The 22393-nt window shown below is 51.2% G+C and overlaps 1 protein-coding gene across 1 annotated transcript in view; it reads right to left on the bottom strand.

Annotated features, from left to right (window-relative positions):
• SLCO2A1 (solute carrier organic anion transporter family member 2A1) overlaps positions 1-22393 on the bottom strand; it is a 79979-nt gene that overhangs the window by 38754 nt on the left and 18832 nt on the right. The window contains exon 2 of the mRNA XM_067737773.1: positions 5194-5331. Coding sequence (XP_067593874.1) covers positions 5194-5331 — 138 coding nt within the window. The remainder of the gene's footprint in view (positions 1-5193; positions 5332-22393) is intronic.

The raw sequence follows: 22393 nt of genomic DNA, 5'->3' as shown, positions 1-22393 counted from the left end.
CCATACCTCTGCTCTTGTCTTGGGAGCTCAGCCAGTCCTACGGCTTTCCTTGTTCTGTATGCGCTTCTGATTCCCACAGGCCCGGCGCATCCCAGAGCTCATTCCTCACCTTCCACCAAAACCCGGTGCCCCCCTCCCCAGTCCTCCTCCTCTCAGTAGATGGCACCTCATCCTATGAGTGGCTCAAGCAAAACGTCTGCGCATCATCCTCGACTGCCCTTTCACACCGACATCCAACCACCAGCAAATCCCATTGGCCGGGCCCTCAATGGAAGCCAACCACTTCTCACCACCTCCCCCACTACCACCTGGTCTCAGCCACCATGGCACCCTTCTGAGCTTTGCCTTCTACCCACCGCCACTCTTGCCTCAGAGCCCTGTATTCTCCTCCTAGCGGCCAGAGTGGTCCTGCTGAAATGTCAGACCGTGTTCCCTCTGCCCAAATCCGATACGGGAACAAAAACAAAGTCAGTCCCAGAGCCTCTGAAGCCCTGAGGAGCCTGTCCCCTTCCCCATCACTGCTCCGACCTGCTCTCCTTCTGTCCCCCCCACTTCCTCCACCCCAACCACTCTGTCTCTTGCTGCTCCCTCATCTTACATGTCTGCGGGGGGCTCCCTTCTCAACGAGCCCTACTTTAGATCTCTGCTCAGGTTGAACCTTCTCATTAAGGCCTTCTCTGAAAAAGAAGGGGGTCGGGTGGGTGAAATGGGTGAAGGGCGTCAAAAGTACACACTTCCAGTTATAAAATAAACAGGTTCTGGGATGTCACATACAGCATGGCGACTATAGTTAATAACCCTGTACTGTATATTTGAAAGTTGCTAAGAGAATAGATCTTGCAAGTTCTCATCACAAGAAAAAAACTTGAACCATGTGAGGTACTGGTTGTTAGCTAGACACTGTGGTGATCGTTTTGCAATATATACTTACCTCGAACCATTATGTCGTACACCTGGACAGCTAATATAAGGTTAAATATCCATGATATCTTAATTAAAAAGGAGTTATTTTAAATATAACTTATATTTGTAATAATTAACAGAAATAAATTATAATATATTAAAATATATTTATAATTTAAATATAATTCAAAGAATAAAGTTATTTAAAATGTAACCACCGTGCCCCTCCACGATTTTATTTTTCTTCATAGCATTTACTCTAATCTGATCCACCATGTTTTATTTATTTCTATAAATAAATGTCATATTTATCAGTAGAATGATATATATGAGCAGAGATTTTTGTCTGTCTGTTCATTCCTGTCTCCCCAGCACCTAGAATGGTGTCTGACACATAGCTGGTGTAAATGGTAAGTTTTTTCAAGAAGAGGACACGATTGCCCAGAGACCCCTCCTGTGTGGCCAAGAGTAAGAATGGTTTATGACACACAGAGAAAGGGGATGTGAAGGTGGGTGAGGAGGCAGCCTAGTCTGATCGGGAAAGACGTGGTTCTAGGACATTCTGAAACCAGCACCTGGAAACAAAGCTTTATCCTTATGCTTCCTAGATTTCATTCCGTTTTTGTTTCCCCATCATTTTGCATGAAATGATTGTAAATGTCAGACCATATCAGCTAAGCTAACTGAGGCTGACTTGAAAAGGTCTGGGAGAGGGACGGGAGAGGGCCCCGAAGGGACCCAGGGAGGAAGGATTGGGGGGTGTCCCACCCCATCCACCTGGAGCGGCCCTTCCTGCGCTCCCCCCAGGGCCTGGGCTGGCTTCTAGGAAGGAAGCTGGGCCTCTACAGCTGTTACGGCTGATGCTGGCTTAAGACCTTGGTTCCCAAACTTTCCTTCAGCTGTGGCTTTCCTTTGAAAAAAATTATTTTCCCTAATATTAAAAAAAAAAGAAGAGCTGTTCTAGCTGAGGAGAATAGGGCCTCTGCAGCCTGGGCCTCAGCCCCTCGGCCCGGAAATGGCCCCTAAGACAACTCTGTGGACTTCGTGTTAGAGCATCTGAAGGTTATCACACAGCCCATTTGTAACACGTCCCTGCCCATGCCTCAAACCAAAGGGGCCCAGGGCAAACTGATGGGGGGCATTAAGGGTGGCTGACTGCATCTGCTCAGCCCTGGCCGTGGGTGGGCCAGGGAAGCCGCTACTTCACCGGGCTGGATGCCCCACGTCTTCCCTGCCAGCCAAGCCCTCCTCCTGCCGCTGGCTTGTTACACCCAGCCCTGGTCTCCCCTTCTCCTCACCCTCTGAACCCCAGCGAGACTGGGTCCAGCGTGAAGGCTCCCGTCTCCTGGAAGCTGGCTGCACACTCCAGGCATCCAGATGGGCTCGCCTTCCCCTCCACCAGGCCTGGCTGGTTCTTTTCTCACACCCCTCAGGCTTCTGATAGGCAGCCGCCTTGTGGTCTGCGGTGCTGCCAAATCCTGCCTTTTCTTCCTTTGCAGCACTGCCGGGGTCCTCTTCTCCCCCAGCCGCTCAGGCCTGGTTGTGACAGCCGCCCAGCCATCTGACTTCGGGATACACTGTCCCTCAACTCAAGTGTCTACCAGGCACCTCTTCCAGAGGGTTCCTCTTCACAAGACTGTGCACCCGGGCCTGGCTCTGCTCAAGAAGCCAGGCCAGTCCCCTACTGACCCCCCCAAAAGCTGGGAGCCTCGAGCTTGAACATGAAGCCCCCTCTGATTTGGCTGCTCTCTGCTCTTCCGGTAAGACTCCTACTTTCTTACTCAGTCTGTTTCTAAATGCTTCGGTCAGAATCAACGGGATTGTAGAAAGCCCTTTGGCTGAGTTCCTCTCCTCCACACAATCACCCATCCACTCCCCCTCAACACACACAGATACACACACACACACACACACACAGATACACACACACACACAGATACACACACAGACGCACACAGATACAGAAATACAGACAGACAGACACACGGATACACACACAGTCTCAGATCACAGATACACATATATAGTCATGCACACAGACACGCACAAATACTGAGACACACAGAGAAACAGATATACACACAGACACACATTTTCCCACTAAGCACACACACAAGATTGTTAGGTTCAAGGAATTAACTTTCTTATGATGTTTGCCTCAAACCATGCCCATAGGCATGTTCTAAAACCTGACTGTTGAAAAGCTCATCTAAGTTTAGAAAAGAGAAAATTTAATGGGTGAATTATTTTCATTTTTTATTGAACTATAACCTGGGGAAATATTTTGCCCCTTATTTGCCTAATCAGTCTCCTGCCACAGACACACAGATACACACACAGTCTCACATGTCCCAGCTAGCTACTCCCTGACCCTTGAAAAATCCAGTTGTTCCTGGGCCCACATCTTTGTTCCAAGCATGGGAAAAATAAAAATGAAAATTTAACCATCAAAGATCATAGATTCAACTATCATGTGAGCCATAGTGGAAGAGAGGATTAGCCTACACACCAGCTCTGATATTGATTAGTAGATGTGCCTAGAACACTGTGTTGAGAAGGATTCAGAGTCTGGACTCAGCAGAAAAGAAGACTGCAGTTGATTAGTGATGTCTGCCAGGGTCACGGGATAGGACTGTGATGACACAAATGTCAGAGATTTGTTTTTCTTGTGTCCTTCGTGAATGAAGACAACATGTGCCAGAAGCATTATCAAAGTCACAGGCCAACACAAAGAAGGGTGCATTTTGTGTGAGTGGTGCCAGGTCCCTGTCCTGTAAGAGAGCACAGCCTATGTGGAGGGGAAGACCCCCGTCACTGGGCATCACCAGGAAGCTCAAGACACAGATGCACAATCAGGTAGACAGAGGCATACGTATGCACGTGTATACACATACATTAAAACACACGGACACAGACACACATCCAGAAAGCAGTGAAGGCATCCACGTGGGCCTGGGGGTTCAGAGGAGGGGGTTTGAGGCCCATGAGGCCAGCAGGCATGACTGATGGGCCTCAGGGCTGTACGTGTGCAAGTACGTGCACGTCACAGGGTGGAGGAACAGTCCATGGGGAGGAGGAGTGCGTGGCGACCGTCAGACGGACCTGGGCTCCCATCCTGGCTGCACTACACACGTGTGCGGCCACTGGGATGGGGGTAGACTTTCTGCTGCCAGCTTCCTGTCTGGAAGACGTGACTGTGAAGAGAGCCTCCTCCGAGGACGGCAGGGGGATCTAGCACAGGCGTGGCGGAGAGGGCTCCTGAGGGGCACTGCCGTGTGGGCCGTGGAGGGCGCAGGAGTCAAGGGGAAAGGGGCGTTTCCAGCAGGGAGCAGGCTGTGCGATGGGGAGACTGGAAGGTGGGGGTTGGGGGACGTTGGAACACTTCCCACCTTCTTTACAGCCCATTCCAGAAGCTGTCTGGGGAGCCCAGACTCTACTGGGTCCGTTGTTGGCCTGAATTTCGCTATGTCAAGGGAAGATCTAATTGCATCTGGGCTCCTGGGAGGGGGAGGCCAAGACCTCCATCCCAGAACAGTGGGCCCTGTGGGAAGAAAAGACAGGAGCCAGGCCCAGGGCCCATCTCCTCACCTGGAGCCGACGATGCTGCAGCCGCGATGCAGGGGCTTGCAGCCTTCCCTGCCCCTTTCTCCCTGGCTTCCAGTGACTCCTAGCTGACCCTGCCCTCTGACCTCTCACCCTGGCCTCTTGGCCCACCCTATCTTCCTCTAACTTTGATGTGCCATCAGTGAGGGACAGTGTAAACTCCACGTGGCTGGGAGGTCATAGACCTCTGACCTTGCCTGGCAGTCAGGGCCTTTGAGCAGCTCTGTCTCCTGTTGCCCTCCTAAGACAGGAGCTGCCAGCCTGGGGCTGCTTCCCTAGCTGCATGCCTGGGGCTCGTCTTCCCCTGGACCGGGGATGGGCAGAGGCCACATAACCTTGTGGATGGTCACAGAACTCAATTAGAGGCACAGAGTTTGGAGGCAGCAGGCCTGCACACCTGGCACAAGCTGCTGCCCTTGCTGAGCCCTGGTGCCCTCAGCTGTCAGCAGGGAGGAGCAGAGTACCTGCTCGCAGGGCTGCTGTGAGGAGGTCAGGTGCCTCCAGAGGCTCTCAGCTCAGCGCCTGGTGCAGGGCAGCCTTGGGAAATGTAGCTGGCTGTCTCCATCCCCCAAGGGTCCAACCCCGCCCCCCCCACCCCGTTCTTCTGCTCCTCCCAAGGCCCTTCCTGGATGCCATGATCAGGGTGGTGCACAAGTGGGGTCTGATGGACTACAGCATCCTGCTTACCTCATTCAAGCTGGAAATGAGACCTGAGGAAGAACTGGAGAGGCCAAAGCGCTTCTCAATGGTGGTGAGGCTGCTCTTGAAGTAGGCGCTATACAGGAGCTGGCAGAGCTGCAGCAGGCCATGGCACAGCACGAACACCTGGGGAGGAGACCTGGATGGTGAGGCCTCTGGACAGTGAGCCCTGACCACCCACCTTGGCCCTCCATTCGGGGGCACAGAGGCCCAGCAGCCTGGCCCCGCTCCCCTGTTAGTTGGGAACACTTTCTCCATCAGGTGGTCCTAGGGTGAAATGTCATCATCCTCGGACCAGTTTCACCCACAGCCTTAGTCAACACATGTGAACCATTCCCATCATTCCTGCCATTCTTGTCACATTATCATCAATGGCAGGAAAACCACAGGGTTGAAGAAGCATCCCTGAGGGAAAGGCCTGACTCATCAGCCATGGCCCAGGGCATTCAGCACCTGGAATTGTTCTCTGACAGCTCTGCCCTCCCTCCTGTGTCCTGTGAGGGCTGAGGGCCACATTCATGTCACTCCCAGGGGCACAAACAAGCCAGGGGTCACACTGCTCCATTCCTCTTGACCTGCCTTCCGTTCTCCTCCCTCCATCAACACCCATCCTCCCAGGCCCACCTCTCACACCCCAGTGAGGCCCCAGGATGGGCTTTCACACTAGCCCATCTGAATGAAAACACTAGCCAAGCTTGTTACCACCTCTCATACGGGGTATTTGTGACTGTGCCGGCTCCTCTCCTGAGTGGATGATGAGGGCCTGGAGAAGGCATCCCACCCTGCCCCATATGCCTTGTCCTGTGGGTATGAGTAAATGTGACAAGTAAATGTGGTTGATGGGGAGGGTGGAGAGGGCTTGTGGTATCTAGAGTCGGCTGCAGGCCGAGCTCTCCTGGGTCCTCGGCTATTGGGCTGAGAGCAGGCTCAGAGCTCAGAGCCCAGAGCCCCACATCCTGAGCCCCCTGGAATTGCCCCTTCTGGAGATTCACTTTTCCTCCAGGGAAGGGTGGGGTGCCATTATGTTTCGTAGTCTGCCAAAGCTCTTCCCTTAATTGAAGGGCTGGCATCTCAGGAGAGCAACTGGGGCTCCACCTTCATTTCCGTTTCCTTGTAAAGCCAAGCCAGCCCCTCCGCAGGGGCCCGGCTCCAGGCTGTGGGATCAGAGCTGACCTCCCCTCTCCTACCTGTCAAGGCAGAGCCTTTGTGAGGCCAGCGTGCAGCCCTAGTTGCCTGCCCGTGCATCCAAATCCAAGGAGGTCATCAGGCCACAAAAGCAGACACCTGTCCGAACCACCAGCCCCCTGACCCCGGAGCCCGCGGGGCCTCCTCACTCCTCATCAGTGGCAGAAGGAAACCTGTCCACCTGGAGTCAGGGGCAGCCTGCCACCCCTGCCCCCTGAGGGAGGCTCCACTCTGCTTCATTTCATATACTAGAATTCTTAATATTCTGTGATAAAGGTACCCTGGAAAATGATCTAGTCTCTCTTACAAATGGGGAAACAGAAGTCCAGAGAGGGAGAGGGGGAATCCTAGCGCCCCAGAGTTGGGGAAACCAAGGGCCTGCGAGGGTGGGAACTGGCCATGGCTGCTCCACTGTGTGAGAGGCAGGCCCAGAACTGGTCCCCGGCAGGCATCTCAAGTGCCTGGCACTAAGCCCACAGTGCCTGCCACATGCAGGACAGAGGCCATTTGGTCTTGGATGCCTTGCCAGATCCTCTTCTTCTGACCGTCCCCTAAAGGCTGATGCCCCCCCAGACTCTGTCTGTAGTCCCCTTCTCTGCGCACGGCACCCTTTCTGCACACACTCATTGGAAACCCCATTTGTGGTGCCCACATCTCAGACCCTCCTCCAGAACGTCCCCCAGAGCTTTTACACTCAAGTCCACCTCATTGTGTGCTGGACGTGTCCACGTGGACATTCTCAGACCCCTCAGGCTAATCGCTTCCCAAATAGGGCTCAGGGTCCTCCCCCACAAACCTCTCTAGTTTTTCATTCATTCCCCACCACCTTCACTCAGTTCCCTAAGCCAGAAACCGGGAATCCTCCTGGATGCCTGTTCGTCACTCCCTGGCATTCGGTGCCACTGCTGAGCCCTGTGATTTCACCTTGGCATCTCTTGTATTTGACTGGCCCTTCATCTCCAGATTATGCCTTGCCTCAGGCCCTCTCCCCTCTCCCCTAGATTCCTTCAGATTCCTCTCACAGATCTCCTGCCATCCCCTCAAATCTTCCATCCCACCACTCCAGAAAGAGCTTTATCAAACACCAATGAGAGCAGGTTACTCCCAAATTAATACCTCTCACTGGCTCCCCACTTCCTACAAGATATAAACCAATGCTCATGGTTGGTATCCAAGATGCTACAGGTCCTAGACCCTGCCTGCCTCTTTGGCTCCACATCCTGCCGTGGCAGATCAAGTTTCACAAAGATGGCTACACCAATATCTCCTGTCCCACATACACCTCTAACAGTGGGACAATGACATTCGTTCATCAAGAAGTGGGCTCTGTACTCCCTCCCGTTCAATATGGGCCAATTTTAGGTATTTGCTTCTAAGGAAGAGAAGGAAGAAGAAGTGATGCTCTGTGACCCCTGGAGCCAAGTCCTGAAAGTTGATAGTGAACCCCCAGCCCTTTCTCTCTTGGGACCCTTACACCCCAGACATCACACTATAAGGAAGCCCCGTCTTCCCTACTCACGGGGGGTCCACATGGTGGTGTTCCAGCCAACAATTCCAGTTAAAGTTTCAGCCTGCAGCCAGCATCAGCGGCCAGACATGTGACTGAGAGCCTTCAGAGGATTCCAGCCTCCAATGCCAAGTGGAGCAAGAGTGAGCTTCTATGGATGGCAGATCCGTGAGCAAACTAAATGTTGCCATTGATTTAAGCGCTAAGTTTAGGGCTGCTTTGTTATGCAGCACTAGAGCTAGAACACCTTGTCCTTCAAACTGCATCAAGGTCACACCACCCCACAGCACACACTCATTGTCTGCATCTTTGCTCACAATCTGCACAAAATCATCTTCCCCGCCTTTGTCTGGATAACCCTTCGCTGGCCCCCTTGCCCAGCACAGGGCTCAGGTATGTGTCAAGTTCAAGATAGCTTCCGAAAATCCCGGCACCTGATGCTGACTTCTGCGAAGAGGTATTTTGATGCCTTGGCACATGGCTGGCATTTAGGGCGACATCCAGCAGAGGATGAGGGCTGTCATAACAGCCTGGGGGAGAGACAGTGAGGGCTGAACCAATGTCCAGGGCAGTGGGGAGGTGGGCAGGGGCCGATCAGAGGCTCCTGCAGAGGTTGAGTTGACAAGGCTGTCACTGATCCCAGGTGGAAGAAAAGGGGCAGTGTTTCCAGCCTGAGGGCCAGGAACGGGGCAAGGCTGTGTGTGACGGGGGCCCACGAGGAGGAGTGTAGATGGAGAGGGTGGTCAGTGAGTTCAGGTTTGGAACACCCGAGGTTCTGAGCATAAAGCTCAGAAAAGACTGTCTCCCTCTAACCAAATTAGTAATGAATTAACAGGAGTGACTAATCTCTCCTCAGTTCCCTAGCAGTCTCAGGAGAGGAAGGTGAAGATAGTGGGGGGAAAATCTGTCTCAGATCTTTTCCTGAAAGATAAGCCTTTGCTTTTTCCAGTAAATACAAAAATCCCTTCAGATATGAGGTGGAAGACTCCACCTAGAGCCAGCGGGTGCCTCCTCATTCCATACCCCCACACACACACCAAAGAGCCAACCACACGGACAGCTTTCAGCCACTGCAGTCCTGTCAGGTCGGGGTGCCTTATGGGTGCCCCAGCAGAAGATGCCAGGTAAAGAGAAAGAAGTGGATGGGTGGTTCCAGCAGAGCTTTCTGGCCTGAGCCGCTCAGAATCACAGCCATCTGGTCCCATCTACTGAGCTTGTGTGGACAGGACCCAGGCTGCTGAAACTTACCAAGTACCCACTCCATGGCCAGCATGATATGGAGCAGCAAACACTCGACACCAGGCAGGACACCATGCGTGGACGCAGAACTCCACCCCTCGCGAGAACATGGGGCTTATGAGCATAAGCAGACGGATTGGTGGGAGAAGGAAAGGTGCGCTCATTGGGTTGCAACCCACCTCCTGCCACCACCATTTAGACAACATAGTGTTGTGGAATTTGATAGTTTGGGTTTGGGAGTCAAACAAGCCGAAGTTCACATCCTGACTGTAAGGAACGGCAAGACCTTCGGCCACGTATTTGACCCTCTGACAGCAGTTTCCGCGCTAGTGAGTGGAAGCTGTGGTAGTACCTGTTCCCGCTGCCTTGTGAGGCTTGCAGGAGAGAGTGTGTGTTTAACGGCCTGGCGCCCTGCCTGGCCCACAGAGAGTGCTCCACATTCTGGGGGGGTATGTAACGAGCCCAGGCTTCCTCCACTCCCTCCTCCTGCCCAAATAATTGAACCTTTCTGTTGCTTTCACGTCTCCTGTGGCATGAAAACTCTAGGATAGAATTTCCCACAATGTCTTAGGCAGATCACCACTTGCTTGAGATGCTCCAAGTTGAAAGGATTCCCAGGAGAAAAAAGTTTGGAAAACTTTGCATGCTATAATCCTCCCTTGCAAATATTTACAATTCGCATTAGCATATTAAAGGCTCTAAGAAAACCTTGGTTAAAGACCGTCTTAGCTTTGTTTTACCCAACTTTCTCCATAGCTTCTTTAGCCATGTAACCCCCTGCATATATAGAAAACAGATTCTAGCATTCTGCAGAATACAGCTTAGGGAAAGATTCCATGTCCCTTTTGAAAGAAGCTTATGGTAGAATCTGGGTCTTGAGATTTCTTCACAAAAGGAAAAGAAAATAAAGATATATTACATGGGCTGTATTATCTTTTTAAAAATAGCACACCAGCATTTTCTGTCTCCTCACTCTACTTTTTTCCTTTTTCATAGCACTTATTGCTTCCTAAAATTACATCATGCATTTGACTTCTCACTTATGGACATCTACCCCCACCAGAATGCAGACTTCACAGAGGAAAAATGATGTGTTTTTAAGATGCTACATACCTGTTGTCTGGAACAATGCCTGGTCCTTAAATGGGGCTCATTCACTGTCAAGTGAATGAATATGTCTTTAAATAGTCTAAATGATGAACCCTCTTCCAGAATATACATCCATCAGAGTACCCATTTAGGAAGCTGCAGATTTGTTCCAATGATCTGTCCTCAATCATAAATTTCCCCTTCAGCATTGCTTTTAATCAGTCTACAAGCCACAAAGTTTACAAGGTACAAAACATCATTTGTCAGCTCAGCTGCCCCACCTACTCACTTGGCTCGGCTTGAAATCATTTTTGGATATTTCTAAACTCAAATTAAAAAGTTAAAGATTTGCATTTATGTATGAAGAGACTTTCTGGGGTGGTAGAAATATTTTATATTTTGATTGTGGTGGTATTTACACAGGTGTATGCGTTTGTCAAAACTCATCAATTATTTAAAATCTGTGCACTTTATTATATGTAAACCATACCTTAATAAAGTTGATTTAAGGATCTTTTAAAAAAGATCTGCAACCAGGAAGGTATTCAAAATAATGTTCTGAGCCTTTGCAGGGGTTCCACAAACAGTTTTTAAAAAATACTGTGAGCATGGGCAATTTCATTGGAGTAGATCTCTTTATTTAAGGGGTTCACTTTGAAACCATCAAAACCCATGTAAATATCTATGTGTGTGTGTGCTAATGGAAACATCTAGGTTTGTGTGTGTGTGTGTGTGTGTGTGTTAAAACTATACATGTCTTTAGGCACATCTTATAGAAGAAAGCTCGAAGGGAAAGTTAATGCAGGGGGAACAACATTCTTGTAGGGTGTGGTGGGCAGGAAGTTCTAAAACTTCTAACTGTTCATGTTCACAGCTCTATTCTTTTTCCAATCTTAACAAACATGAAGAGGAAGTTCGACGAGGAAGGAAGCAGGGAGATTGGAATGGTCATGAAGATTTTCTTTAACAATGAGGACTCTTTTTACCACCTTTGCCAGAGAGCTAAGAAAGGTTGAAAAGATGCTGAGATGCCAAGTGAAGGTTCAGAGTGGGGCCCCAGGCCCCAGCCAAACTTCAGAGCTCTAAGTAAGTAAATAAGTAAGTAATCAGACCATAAGGGTAAACCATTAGGACAAGGGGTGAAACCCTCACAGCACAGGATGAATCAGAAAGGATCAAAGTCCAGCCTAGCCATAGTTTCCTCTGCTCTACACGTTCATGACCCTCTTTTCCAAACTAGACATAAGAACTATGATCTGAGGCAGCTAATTAGAGTTACAGGGACACTGGGAGAAGTTCTGCAGTGCGGACCCCACAGGGTTATTACCTGTTTAACCACTGACTCTGTTGTTAACCAACTCTGATTTCATCCACACGCATCCTGATAAAGGCAAAACTCTAGAAAATTCAGCTGATGCCTTAGGTCCACTAGGGTGTGATGTCTCTGAGTTTAATACACTTAGGGAGCCCAGGAGTGGGAAGAAAGCCATTCAGGAGCAGGAGATGGGGCTGGACTGGGACATCGGCTGTGACCTCCCAGTTTGGAACAATGCTCTGATCCATAAATGGCAGGTGTCAGCAGTCTAAATGGAACTATTCTTCGGAAGGAAGGAAGGAGGGGAGGGAGGAAGGCAGAGAAGGAAGGAAGGAAGGAAGAAAGGGGAGGGAAAGAGAGAGAGATGAAAAAGAGCTCAGGGAAACCTTAATCTCACCCTGCCCAGCAGTGCAGGGAGGGCTCAGAGGAGCGCTGAGGGCTGCTTGCAGCTCTCCTGAGTGAGCGAGGAGACTCCGAAGTGCCGCTTGCTTTAGCTCCTCCAGCTTCTACGGGTCAAAATCTGGCCCCAGGGCCCGTGCGGTTCCTCCTCTCTGGGCTGGAGCGGACTGCAGTCCAGAGGCAGGAACAGCTGGAGGCTCCCATGTCTCTGGGGCAGCACCAGAGCTGCCCAGCCATGGTGATAACCCAGCTGGGTTTGAGCCACACTGGCTTTCAGAAGCTCTTTTTCACGGTCAGCTGGAATCCCTCCTACAATCATAAATCCACTTACATTTATTTTCACTTTTTCATTTTTTTCTTTTATTTTGAATCAATGTATCATATGCACATGTTTAAAAAAATTAAGTAATATGGAAGGGCTTGGAACGATAAGGCCAGCCCTGAGCTCAGCTGGAGCCCACCGCCAGTACTGCAGGGCAAGGACAATCAACCACCTCTGTTTTTAGTGTTTCTGTTGATTACATCCACGCATCTCAGAATAATATGCTTGCTCTGCAATTCCTTGATTTATCACTTTTGACTGTGTGCCATGATAGAGGAGCATTTAGCTCACTTATTCAGGTCCCACCTCTCTTCCTATTCCCCCCAACTTTTAATAGTTCTATCAGTATTTGTATCCTTATTGAATCACTTCACTGTGTGGCAAGCAAGCTGGGAGCCAGGAGCAGGGCTTCCGCCCTGGGGGCGCACCCGCACCAGCTGACGGCCCCTTGGTTCATGGAGAGAAGGCTACCTGTGCTTTCCCTGGGGTAAAGGGCTGCTCCATACTAGCCCCTCGGGTTCAGCTTCACGTGTCATCTCTGCCTTCTGCCATGTCTGCCCACTCTGAATGCGCTGTTCCCCATGGCTGTGCCGAGTCCCAGGTCCACAGGCTCCCCCGCTGCCGGCCCCACCCACGCACTTAAGAGCCCACCCTCCGCCACTCTGTTCCATCCATCAACACTTCCATCTTGCTGAAGCTATTGGACCATTTCATCCACTCATAATCCCTCTCCCTTTCTTTTTTCTGTTGTTGGTCTTTACCATTTTTGAATTCATTGCTCTTATCCTAATGAGAGTGCTGGAGATGAGGGGAGACAAACGTGATGAGCCTACCATCTTGAATTATGAACCCAACCTACCTCCTGATGAGGACTCCAGGACACAAATTAACAATTCTGTCCCCACTTTTTCAATGGGAAAAAAAAGAAGTGGACTAAGTGGTCAAACCAAAAAGTGTACCCAGGCCCTTCTCCACAACCTTCCCTGCCCCACCCCCTGGACACTCATGCATCCTGACACCTCATGATTTGACTAGAATCTTCCAAAATGGTTGGCATGTCTCCAACAGAAGGCACATGGCTGGAGAGTGATGCTTGCTTGGGGTGTCTCCCCATCTCCGCTTAAATATTTCTATGTTTTTAGTGTCTCTATTCTCATAGTCCATGCTCAGTCCTGGTTGGAAGTTCACCAAATGGGTAAGACCTGGAAGGTGAGGCTCAGGGCTCAAGAGGCCCTAATGCAATGGGGACAGAGAAGGAAACTCAGAAACGGTGACTCCGGCTGTTTCCCAAAGATCTCAGAGAGGCAGCATCTGAAAGGGGAAGAGGGTCTGTGGGTTGGCTCCTCTGAGGCCCCTCAGAGCTGGAGGAGAGAGGGGATCGTTCCCCCATCCTGCCAAAAGAAAAAGGAAGCAAAGCAAAGGTGTGTCCTGGAGTAAAGGCCTTCGGCCTACTCACCCCTCCTGTACCTTCAGCAGGGTGTGACTTTGGATCCGAACCATGGCCCAGTGGCCACAAAAGGGAATGTCTCTTCCAAGTGATTCAGAAAATCAAGTATGTTCCTGTGTAGCAAGAATGCTGGAAAAAACATAAAGTTCAGATATTCAAAATAGCTAGCCTAGGGTCCAAGGTGGTGGTAGTCACAGTAGCAGGAATAGAAGGCATCTTTAGTATCATTCGTGTTATTATGAACTAGAAAAAGGTTTTGATAAGACACAGTCCTGGGGACCCTTGGAAGTATAAAAATCAGAACAATCAAAGAAAAACACAGATTTTCCTCACAGCTTCCTTGTTCCCTAAGAGGGCAGTGGCCAGGCTGAAGAGCTGGGACTGGGATCCTGCCTGGGAAGGGAGGCCAGCTGAGCCAGGGCCCCGACAGTACCTCTGCTCAGTGTAATTGTCCTTTCCAGGGCCCCCGAGCCAGCCTCTACTGTCCACACCGTGATCTTCCTGTCCGGCAGGTTCTCCTCTGAGGTCTGTGGGAGCTGCTCCAGGGAGGACTGGAGCCTCAGTGGAGGCCAGGAGGCCACCAGAAACCACAACAGGCCCAGAGGACCACGGTGCTGAAGTGGTCTAATCCACCGTTCATACTCCTGGGGGGCGGGGTGGGGCTGGCCAAGTACCTCTAGGAGCCAGGTGGCCAAGGAATTGGGTTAGACCAGGATCTTTCGGCCATTTTTTAGTTTAGTCCACTCAGCTTAGAAAAAAATCTCACCTGAAGGCCTCTAGGTAAGAGAAAATTTAACTGGACAATGGAAGTCCCAATCCGCATAATTCTGTGGTTTTTGTTGTTATTGTGAGCTAGGAAAGGCCTTTGATAAGACCGAGTCCTAAGGGCCCTTGGAAGTACAAAGATGGGCACTATCTGTAAAGAAACACATGGATTTCCATGGCAGCGGCCCTGCTGGAAGCGACACGGCCACGGAAAAGCAAGGCAGACGAGCTTCCTAGCTCCTAATACCAGTAAATTCTCACACGCTTTTGGCTGTGGTTGTTTTGCTCTGCTTTTCCCGGTGGTGCGTGTCTGAAGCTCAGCCCCAGGGATGAAGAAGGCAGATGGCTGCGTTGACCTGGTGGCATTTGCAAGGGAAGATGAAAGAGCAAAGGGCGAGAGACCGCCTGAGGTGACCGGGACCTGCAGTGTGGGCTTTAGAAATCATAGATGAAAAAAAAATTCTGGAAGAGATGAAACATAAGCGCATGAGACTAGATGAATTTATCAGATTAGCTAGAAGCATGGTGCTCAAAGTTTCCCAGAAATATAGAAACTTTGAAACAAAATTATCATTGACATTTATGTAAATATGTGTCCAAATTCTTCTTCAGAAATTTCCAAATTTCTTTTTTTTTTTAAGTCGGAAAAGCTTTCCCTCACAGAAAACAAGTGCCATGTGTCTTCTCTGGAAGTTGGCACAAGAGCAGTTTGTTAGGTGAAGTAAGGAGCCATTAGGGAAACTGCTTTGAATCCATTTATGGCAGGAAAAGAACATTCAAACTGTATTAATATAGAAACTTCACCTATTTTATATTCTTCCTATTCTTTGTGTAACAGGATGGGATGTTAATATTTTTCCTCACCTCCCTGAAGGGTTTGCAGATTAAGCTCTTCCCTTCCTGCCCTCAAGGAAGGGGAATTTAGTTTTTCAGAGAGAGAGAAGGCGGGGTGTGGGGACGTGGTATCAGAAGAGCCCAGGACCCTGGGAGCTTATCCCTGGGAAGCCGGCCAGGAAGGAGGGACCCCACTGCCCCAGAAGCCTGGCTCATGGCCACAGGGAAGCACTGAGGGGCTATTTTCCTCACTCATCTTTGTTCTGTCTTCCTGTTTGTTGGTCACCCTGTATCCTCTGCATCTGGCTGCCTATCTGGCACATAACAAATGTTCAATAAATATCTCCTGCATAAAGTGAATCCTCATACCACCCTGAGAGGCAAATATGATTCTGTTGGTTTATGGCTGAGGAAACTGAGGTTCAGGGAAGCTTACAAAGTTCTCATGTCACACAGTTGGTAAATTGTAGCAACCGACTGAAGCCATGTCACGCCCTCGTTCTGCTCCACCCAGCAGCCCAAGCGCATGAGAGTCTCGGCAAAAGAAGGCATCGCTGACATTGTTTTCACCAAGATTGCTGGTTACCTAACTGCCAAATCCAGTGGGCTCTCCAACAACGGCTTTACCCAAGTCCTGCAGCATCTGACACTCCTGTTTCCCCTCACCATCTGTGATGTCATTGCCACCCCCGAGCTCTTGCAGTCTCTCTAAGTGTTTCTCCTTAGAAATTCTTGTGGGAGCTCTTTCCTGCCACCCCACCCGAGCTTCTGTCCTCAGCCCCCTTGCCCATCTCTTTGCACACACTCACCCTGGGGGTCCTACTCGTCCACGCCAGAGGTCATCCTTGGCAGTGTGCTGGAGCCTCCAGTCCACAGCCAGGCTGTGGACCTCCCACCTCAACCCCCTGCTTCCCACGCAGTTCAACTTTACTCCCAATGATCAGTATCTGAAATTCACGCCCCAAACGACTATCGACTATCGTTACCCGGCGCTGCCTCCTCTGGGTTCCAGTCTTCGCCCTGCTGCTTCGACCTCCAAACCAAGGCTCCAGCCCACGCTGCAACTCCACCTCCACTGCCACCTCCCGTCCAGACACCACCTGGCCACTACCACAAGTTCCTACCCTTTCCCCAAGCCCACTCCTTCCTCCTCCCAATCTATTCTTTAACCAGCAGCCAGAGTGATCTTTTAAGAAACTTTATTTAAGTATAACATTCACCAAAAAAAGGCAGAAGTCACAAGGGTACAGCTTGATAAAAATGTCACATGCCGAGGACACGTGAGGGACCAGCACTCAGACAGAGAAACAGAACATTTCCAGCTTCCCAGACGTCCTCCAGTGCCCTCTCGGTCACCCCCCACCCCCCCAGGGGAGTGACTCTCCTGGCCTCTAGCAGCACAGGTTAGTTTGCCAGTTTTGTATTTTACAGAAATACGATCATATAGTGTGTCAGCGTGACCTTCTGAAGATGGAGACCAGAGCCTGTCACGACACTGTGAAAAAACCCTCCAATGGATTCCCACCAGCTCAGATCAAAATCAAGCAGAGCACCCCAGCCTACAGGGCCCTCCCTGTTCCAGCTCCCATCCACCTCCGGCCTCGCTGAGCTTCCCACCACCATGGCCTCTCCTCGGGTACTAAGCTACCTACATTCGGTCTGGGGTAACAGGCAGTTGAAATTTGTAAGCTGTTTGGAAAACTCATGGCCCATGTGAGACGATGTGTTGCCTCAGAGCCTTTGGTGGTGGGGCCCATTCTCTCTATGGAGGGAGGGGCTCTTCATTCCCACCCCCTCCCTTGCTTAGCTTCTACTCACCTATCTATATGATGGCAAAGAATGTCCCTCCTGTTACACATTCTCCATTGTTACTTCATGGCCCTGAGCCCAGATTACAGTTACAACCACCTTAAGTGTTTGGTGCCCTGTGGCAATCCTGGCACCCAGAGCATAGCTGTTGCCAGCCAGCGGGGCGGAGGAAGAAAATGACCACAGAAGCACTGCTGCTACTTTATGAGGAAGAGGCAGTCCACTCAGCAAATATGACGATGAACAAATCAACGGGAAAGAACGAATTTCAGGGAATGACACCACCCGTTACATAGACACCTGTAAGCCGTAAGTAAGTGGATGTAAAATTATCAATGTGGATCATGAATTCCTTGAAGAAATAGGTTTTCTTTTTTTCCCCCTTCTACTATGCCCATTTATCTCCCAAGGAGGTAAGTCAATTTCTTAGCAAACCCTTGTAAATTCTTTCACTGTCATCAGGGTGACACCCAGAGCCAGCTGTGCATCAGAGCTCCCAAACATCTCCACTTGGAGAAATGAACCCCTGGACTTGTGTTCACCTCTTGGCCCTGCCCGATTTTTTAGGAGAAAAGAGACTGGAGACATACTGAGCAGTGAGGGAGGGCGTGTCTGGGTGTCCCCCCAAGGCTGCCCGGCGGGGAGTCTGAGGTTCCATCGGGAACAGTGGGTGCCCCGCTGGGACAAGAAAGGAGCCCTCGCCCGGGGAAGTGCTGCCCGGCAGCCTGTGCCCACCCCCTCAGAGGCTGCCGAGCTCCTGATGGACCACAGCACGCCCAGCCCCTTCAAAGCCACTGTGGAGGTCTGAGAACCCAGTTTCGAGAACCTGTAACAGAGTCAAAGACAGCAGACGCCTGAGACGAGGGTGGGCCCATCGCCCACAAAGAGAGGCCAAGGCACAGGCGTGCGTGGACGCCACGACGCTGGGTCGGCTCGTCGTCCCACTGGCCCTCTCACTGGCTGCTCTGGTGTCAGAGCGCCTCCTGAGGCTGTGGCATTCCGGAGCCGCACGGACGCAGAAGGCGTGTCCCCCCGCCGCCGCCGCCGCCGCCGCCACCGCCTGAACTCACAAAGGCGGGGACTCCCCTGCAATAGGCTGTCACTGGCAGCGACGCTCTCCTGCACGGAAGCATTCCCACACCCCAGCCTGATCACCCCGGCATTCCTCTGCCTGCCGGATACCCAACATTCATAACCACGGCTGTTCTCACAGGTGCCTGCTTCCTTCCAAGACCGCCCCCATCACTCCAAAAGCCACGGCAGCTCCCTGAAAACTCCGTCCCAAGAGGAGAGGCCCCCGGCAGCCAGGATAAGATGTTCCCAGCCGATGGTCCCTACACAGGACAATCGCCACACAACGTGGGCATGCCCTCCCTCTGCTTTTCTGGCGGCAGGTGGAAGGGTGGCAGGAGGAAAAGGCTTTGTCCAACATTCAAACTTCTCTATCCCATCAGATGCCTCAAGAGGATGACGTGTTCTCCCTAAGTGCTGAGCACAAATCCAGATCCCACCACCTGCCCTCCTGGAGGTCCCTGGAGGGGCGTGGAACCTGGTGGTCCCGGCTCCCCACTGACCGCTGACAGTCAAAATACCAAGGATGTTGACCCAAATGGCTGCACCTCCTGCAGGTGACTCTGGCAAGGAAACCAGGATATCTGTCGCCACCATGCCCTGTGGGCCTCCACTTCACCTCCCCACAAGCCCCTCTCCCCTCCAACCCCCCAGCTGGTCCCCCCGCATCCTCGTTACGATCCTCACGACTGATCTCACCTCTCTCTCCACCCTACTCCCTCTGCCTCTGCTAAGGACATTCCCTATCACCTGTGCTGTCCCTAGCCTCTTTGTTGGGTATTATGGGCTGAATTGGGTCCTCCAAAAGATGTCAAAGGTCTAACCCCTGGTACCTGTGAATATGACATTATTTGGAAATAGGGCCTTTGCAGATATAATCAAGTTACGGTGAGGTCATACTGGATTAGGCTGGGCCTTAATCCAAAGACGGGTGTCCTTATAAGAAGACCAAATTTGGGTACAGAGACACAAGACACTGGAGGCACAGAATGGAGTGATGTGGCTAAAAGCCAAGGATTTCTGGCAGTCACTTAGAGGCACACCTGCAACTCCCTTGGTCCTCTTCCCTCAGTTCAGTGAACAAATCCTGTCGCTCTGGCCCAGATGTCCCCAGCTGACCCTACTAGAAACCTGGTTCACCTCTCCCGGGCCCACCACCCTTCCTCCTCCAGCTTCGGAGAGAGTCTGCGCTCACCTGCTCTCCAGCTGACTGAGGAAGCAGGTTGCCTTATTTTTAAATTTTTCAAGTCCCTCCAAATTCACCCAGTTATTTTCTTAAGTCCGCGATTACTCATCATTGTTCTCTGTGGACAAACACCAAGACAGCCGAGGCCTCCTGCGCTGGTCACCCATCACCTGCCTCACTCTCCCCCACCCTTGATTTGATTGCCTCTGGGCTCCACTTCCCTGCCCTGGGTGCCCCCCTCTCATTCCCAGGCTCTTCTGCCTTCTGTCCACACCTGGGGGGGCCTGATCGCTCACGTTCCATGAGGATTTTCCCCCAACACAGACGTCTCCTCTGTGGGAGCCAAGTCGTTACAGGAAGCCCGTGAGGAGTGGAAGGGCCTTCCTTCTCTCCACAAGCTGAGCCTGCTTCCCTCCTTCCCTTCGAAGCTGTCCTGTAGGGTGGTGCTCTGCCTTCTCGGCTGGTAGCACATTCTCCCAGGTAGCAGAGGCAGTCTGCAGGCATTTCTCCACAGGCCAGAGAATGTCTACCCACCATTTTTTTCAGGCCTTGTGAAAGACAGAACTCCAGACTGATTGGCTTTTCCACACTTGCTCTAAACCTGAGCCTGCAACATGTGTACCTGAAAGAGGCCTCCTCGCCTTGCAGGGCTGTGCAGCCCCGCCACACTGAACTTGAACTCAGCCCTCTTCATCCAGGTTACAACTCCTTGTGCATGCTGCCCTATGCCTAGAACATTCTCCTGCCCCTTCCCTTGCCTCCTTGCTGGCCTGACTCCCCTGTCAAGCACTGTTTGAACATCGCTTCCCTAGGAAGGCTTCCTGGTCCCTTATTTAGGCTACTCCGCTGCTGACACATACCCCCACAGGGACCTGTGGACCCCTCTCTCCGACGCCATCACACTTGTGATTCCAGAGCAGTGATTCGGGCATCCGCTCCTGAAGACCCTCATTTACTTCAAAACACGCACAAGTCAAGACATCCTTCACTGGAGGCTGTGTCTCCCTATGAAGACTGAAATGGAACCTCCCTCTGGCAAAGGTGCAAGCACAGTTTACAGTTCCTGTGGTCGGCCAGCTTTAACAGATCTTATTGGGGGCTCTGTGTGTGTGTGTGTGTGTGCGCGCGCGCGCGTGTGTGGCAGGGGGTACATTATTGCTAATTTTGCCCAGAAGGAACATTTGAAGTAATGTGATAAGCAAATATTTTATTGAATATCATTATGGGCCAAGCATATTCCAGGGGAGACCAAGCAGGGCTAGACTCCTCTGGGGCAGTGTGTTAATAAGATGAGGTATGTGTACATAGTAGTGGCAACTACTCTCAAGGCAATATGGCAGATGCCAAAGGGGCTCAGGACACACGAGGGTGAGGGAGAGGCTCCTGGAGAAAGGGAGGCTGGACTTAGGTCTTTGAGGATGAGGAGAACATCAGAAAGTGGAATGGAAAAAAGGGGCCATCCCAGGCCCAGGAGGCAAAATGAAGAGTAGAAAAACACAAGTGTGATTAGGGGTCAGGAAATGATCTGGTTCGTCTGAGGAAGTTCTGGCTAAGTGAGAGGAGAAAACCAAGTCAAGTAAGAGGACTGGTACCTGAGAGGAGCCACAGACTTTTCTCTCTCTCTGGCTATCACCGACGACTTCTGAGCAGGGATAATGCATGTCAAACATTTTTAGAAAGGTTAATCTGTAGCAGAGTAGAGGCAGGGAGGCCAATAAAAGATCTTGGGACAAGGTCCAAGAAGCCTCTAGTCAGGGGGTGGCATTCAGCAGGGACACCAGCAGGGGAGAAGGTCATGACCTGATGACTAAGGAGAAGTGGGGGATGGTGAGTGGGCATCTGAAGACCAAGGGAAGGGAAGCAAGGAGCTCAAAAGACAATGCAGAGCAGGTGAATGGTGGAGGCAGAGGTGGGCTGTGGGGCAGGGGAAGACCCAAGTGGACATCCAGGGAGCCATCCCTGGTTTCAGGCTAGCCGGCAGGTACCTCTAGGGAAAGATGCCCTCACTTCTGACAGCTCTTTAACCCCACACCCCAAGAAGAAAGGAGGAGATCCCCTCAGGACCAAACGGAATCCAAGGACTAATCACTACATTAAAATGGTGACTCAGTAGCTACTATTTGGGGTCTTGAAATAAATCCCCCTAGGGCTTTATGTTGGCACTCTTTGAGCAAGATCACAGCTGTGGGAAGATGTCTTGTCCTATTATCTCTGTTACCTTTTGTTCCTTCTCCCAGAGGTCAGAGCCTCATGCCTTGTTAGACTTCACACAGCTGCAAGTCACTGTCTGTAAGATGGACAGGTTGCCTGCAAGGAGCCCCAAGGATATCTCCTAACAGAACTTCACTTGCTAAATTTGCAGAAGAATCAGGAGGACAAAGGGGCTTTTGATGAGGCTCTCTGGGACATGTGAATTCTGACTTGAAAGATAAAGGATCTGGCCCCTGACAGAGGCTATTTGATTTCTAATATGATTTGGTCCAAGTCCAGTCTTTTGTCTAGTCTTTAAATGGGTAGAAGTCTGCCCATCTGGTCCCCTTCTCCAGGGGTGGGCAGCTTTGTCACCGAAGGCTGCATCAGGATGAGGGTGGTCAAGGCATCTACTTGGTCTTCTGTAGTCACCCCCGGCCAGCACAGTGGCCTGGGACATCTTTGTCCCAAGGAGCCTCTATTCCAGCTCTACTCTCTCCATCACTTCAACTTATTTCTGGACTTTTCTGGGCTGAGGGCTGCTCCTTCCATGGCCTCACCTCCTGGACTTCCCAAGGTGTTCCCCTTGCCCTCTGCCGTGTCTGCCTTCCTTCCCACTCCACTCTTCAGATCTGCAAGGAGCAGGGAAGAGGGAAAAACAGTTGCAGGGCCTGGAGAGGGGAAGGTAGAAGAAACTGAGTGGGATCCAGTCCTCGGCTGACAGGAGAGGATTTCAGTCAGCACCGCAGAAAATGCCCTAAGCCTTTCTTGGAAAAGTTTCCTCAGGTCCCAGGTTTGGCCTGAGAGAGGAAAGGAAGCTGTTAACACGG

This window comes from Pseudorca crassidens, chromosome 5 (assembly GCF_039906515.1).
Source record: "Pseudorca crassidens isolate mPseCra1 chromosome 5, mPseCra1.hap1, whole genome shotgun sequence".
NCBI classification, from domain to species: Eukaryota; Metazoa; Chordata; class Mammalia; order Artiodactyla; family Delphinidae; genus Pseudorca; species Pseudorca crassidens.
The sequence above is the reverse complement of the archived record's forward strand: the minus strand, read 5'-3'. Positions and strand labels throughout refer to the sequence as shown.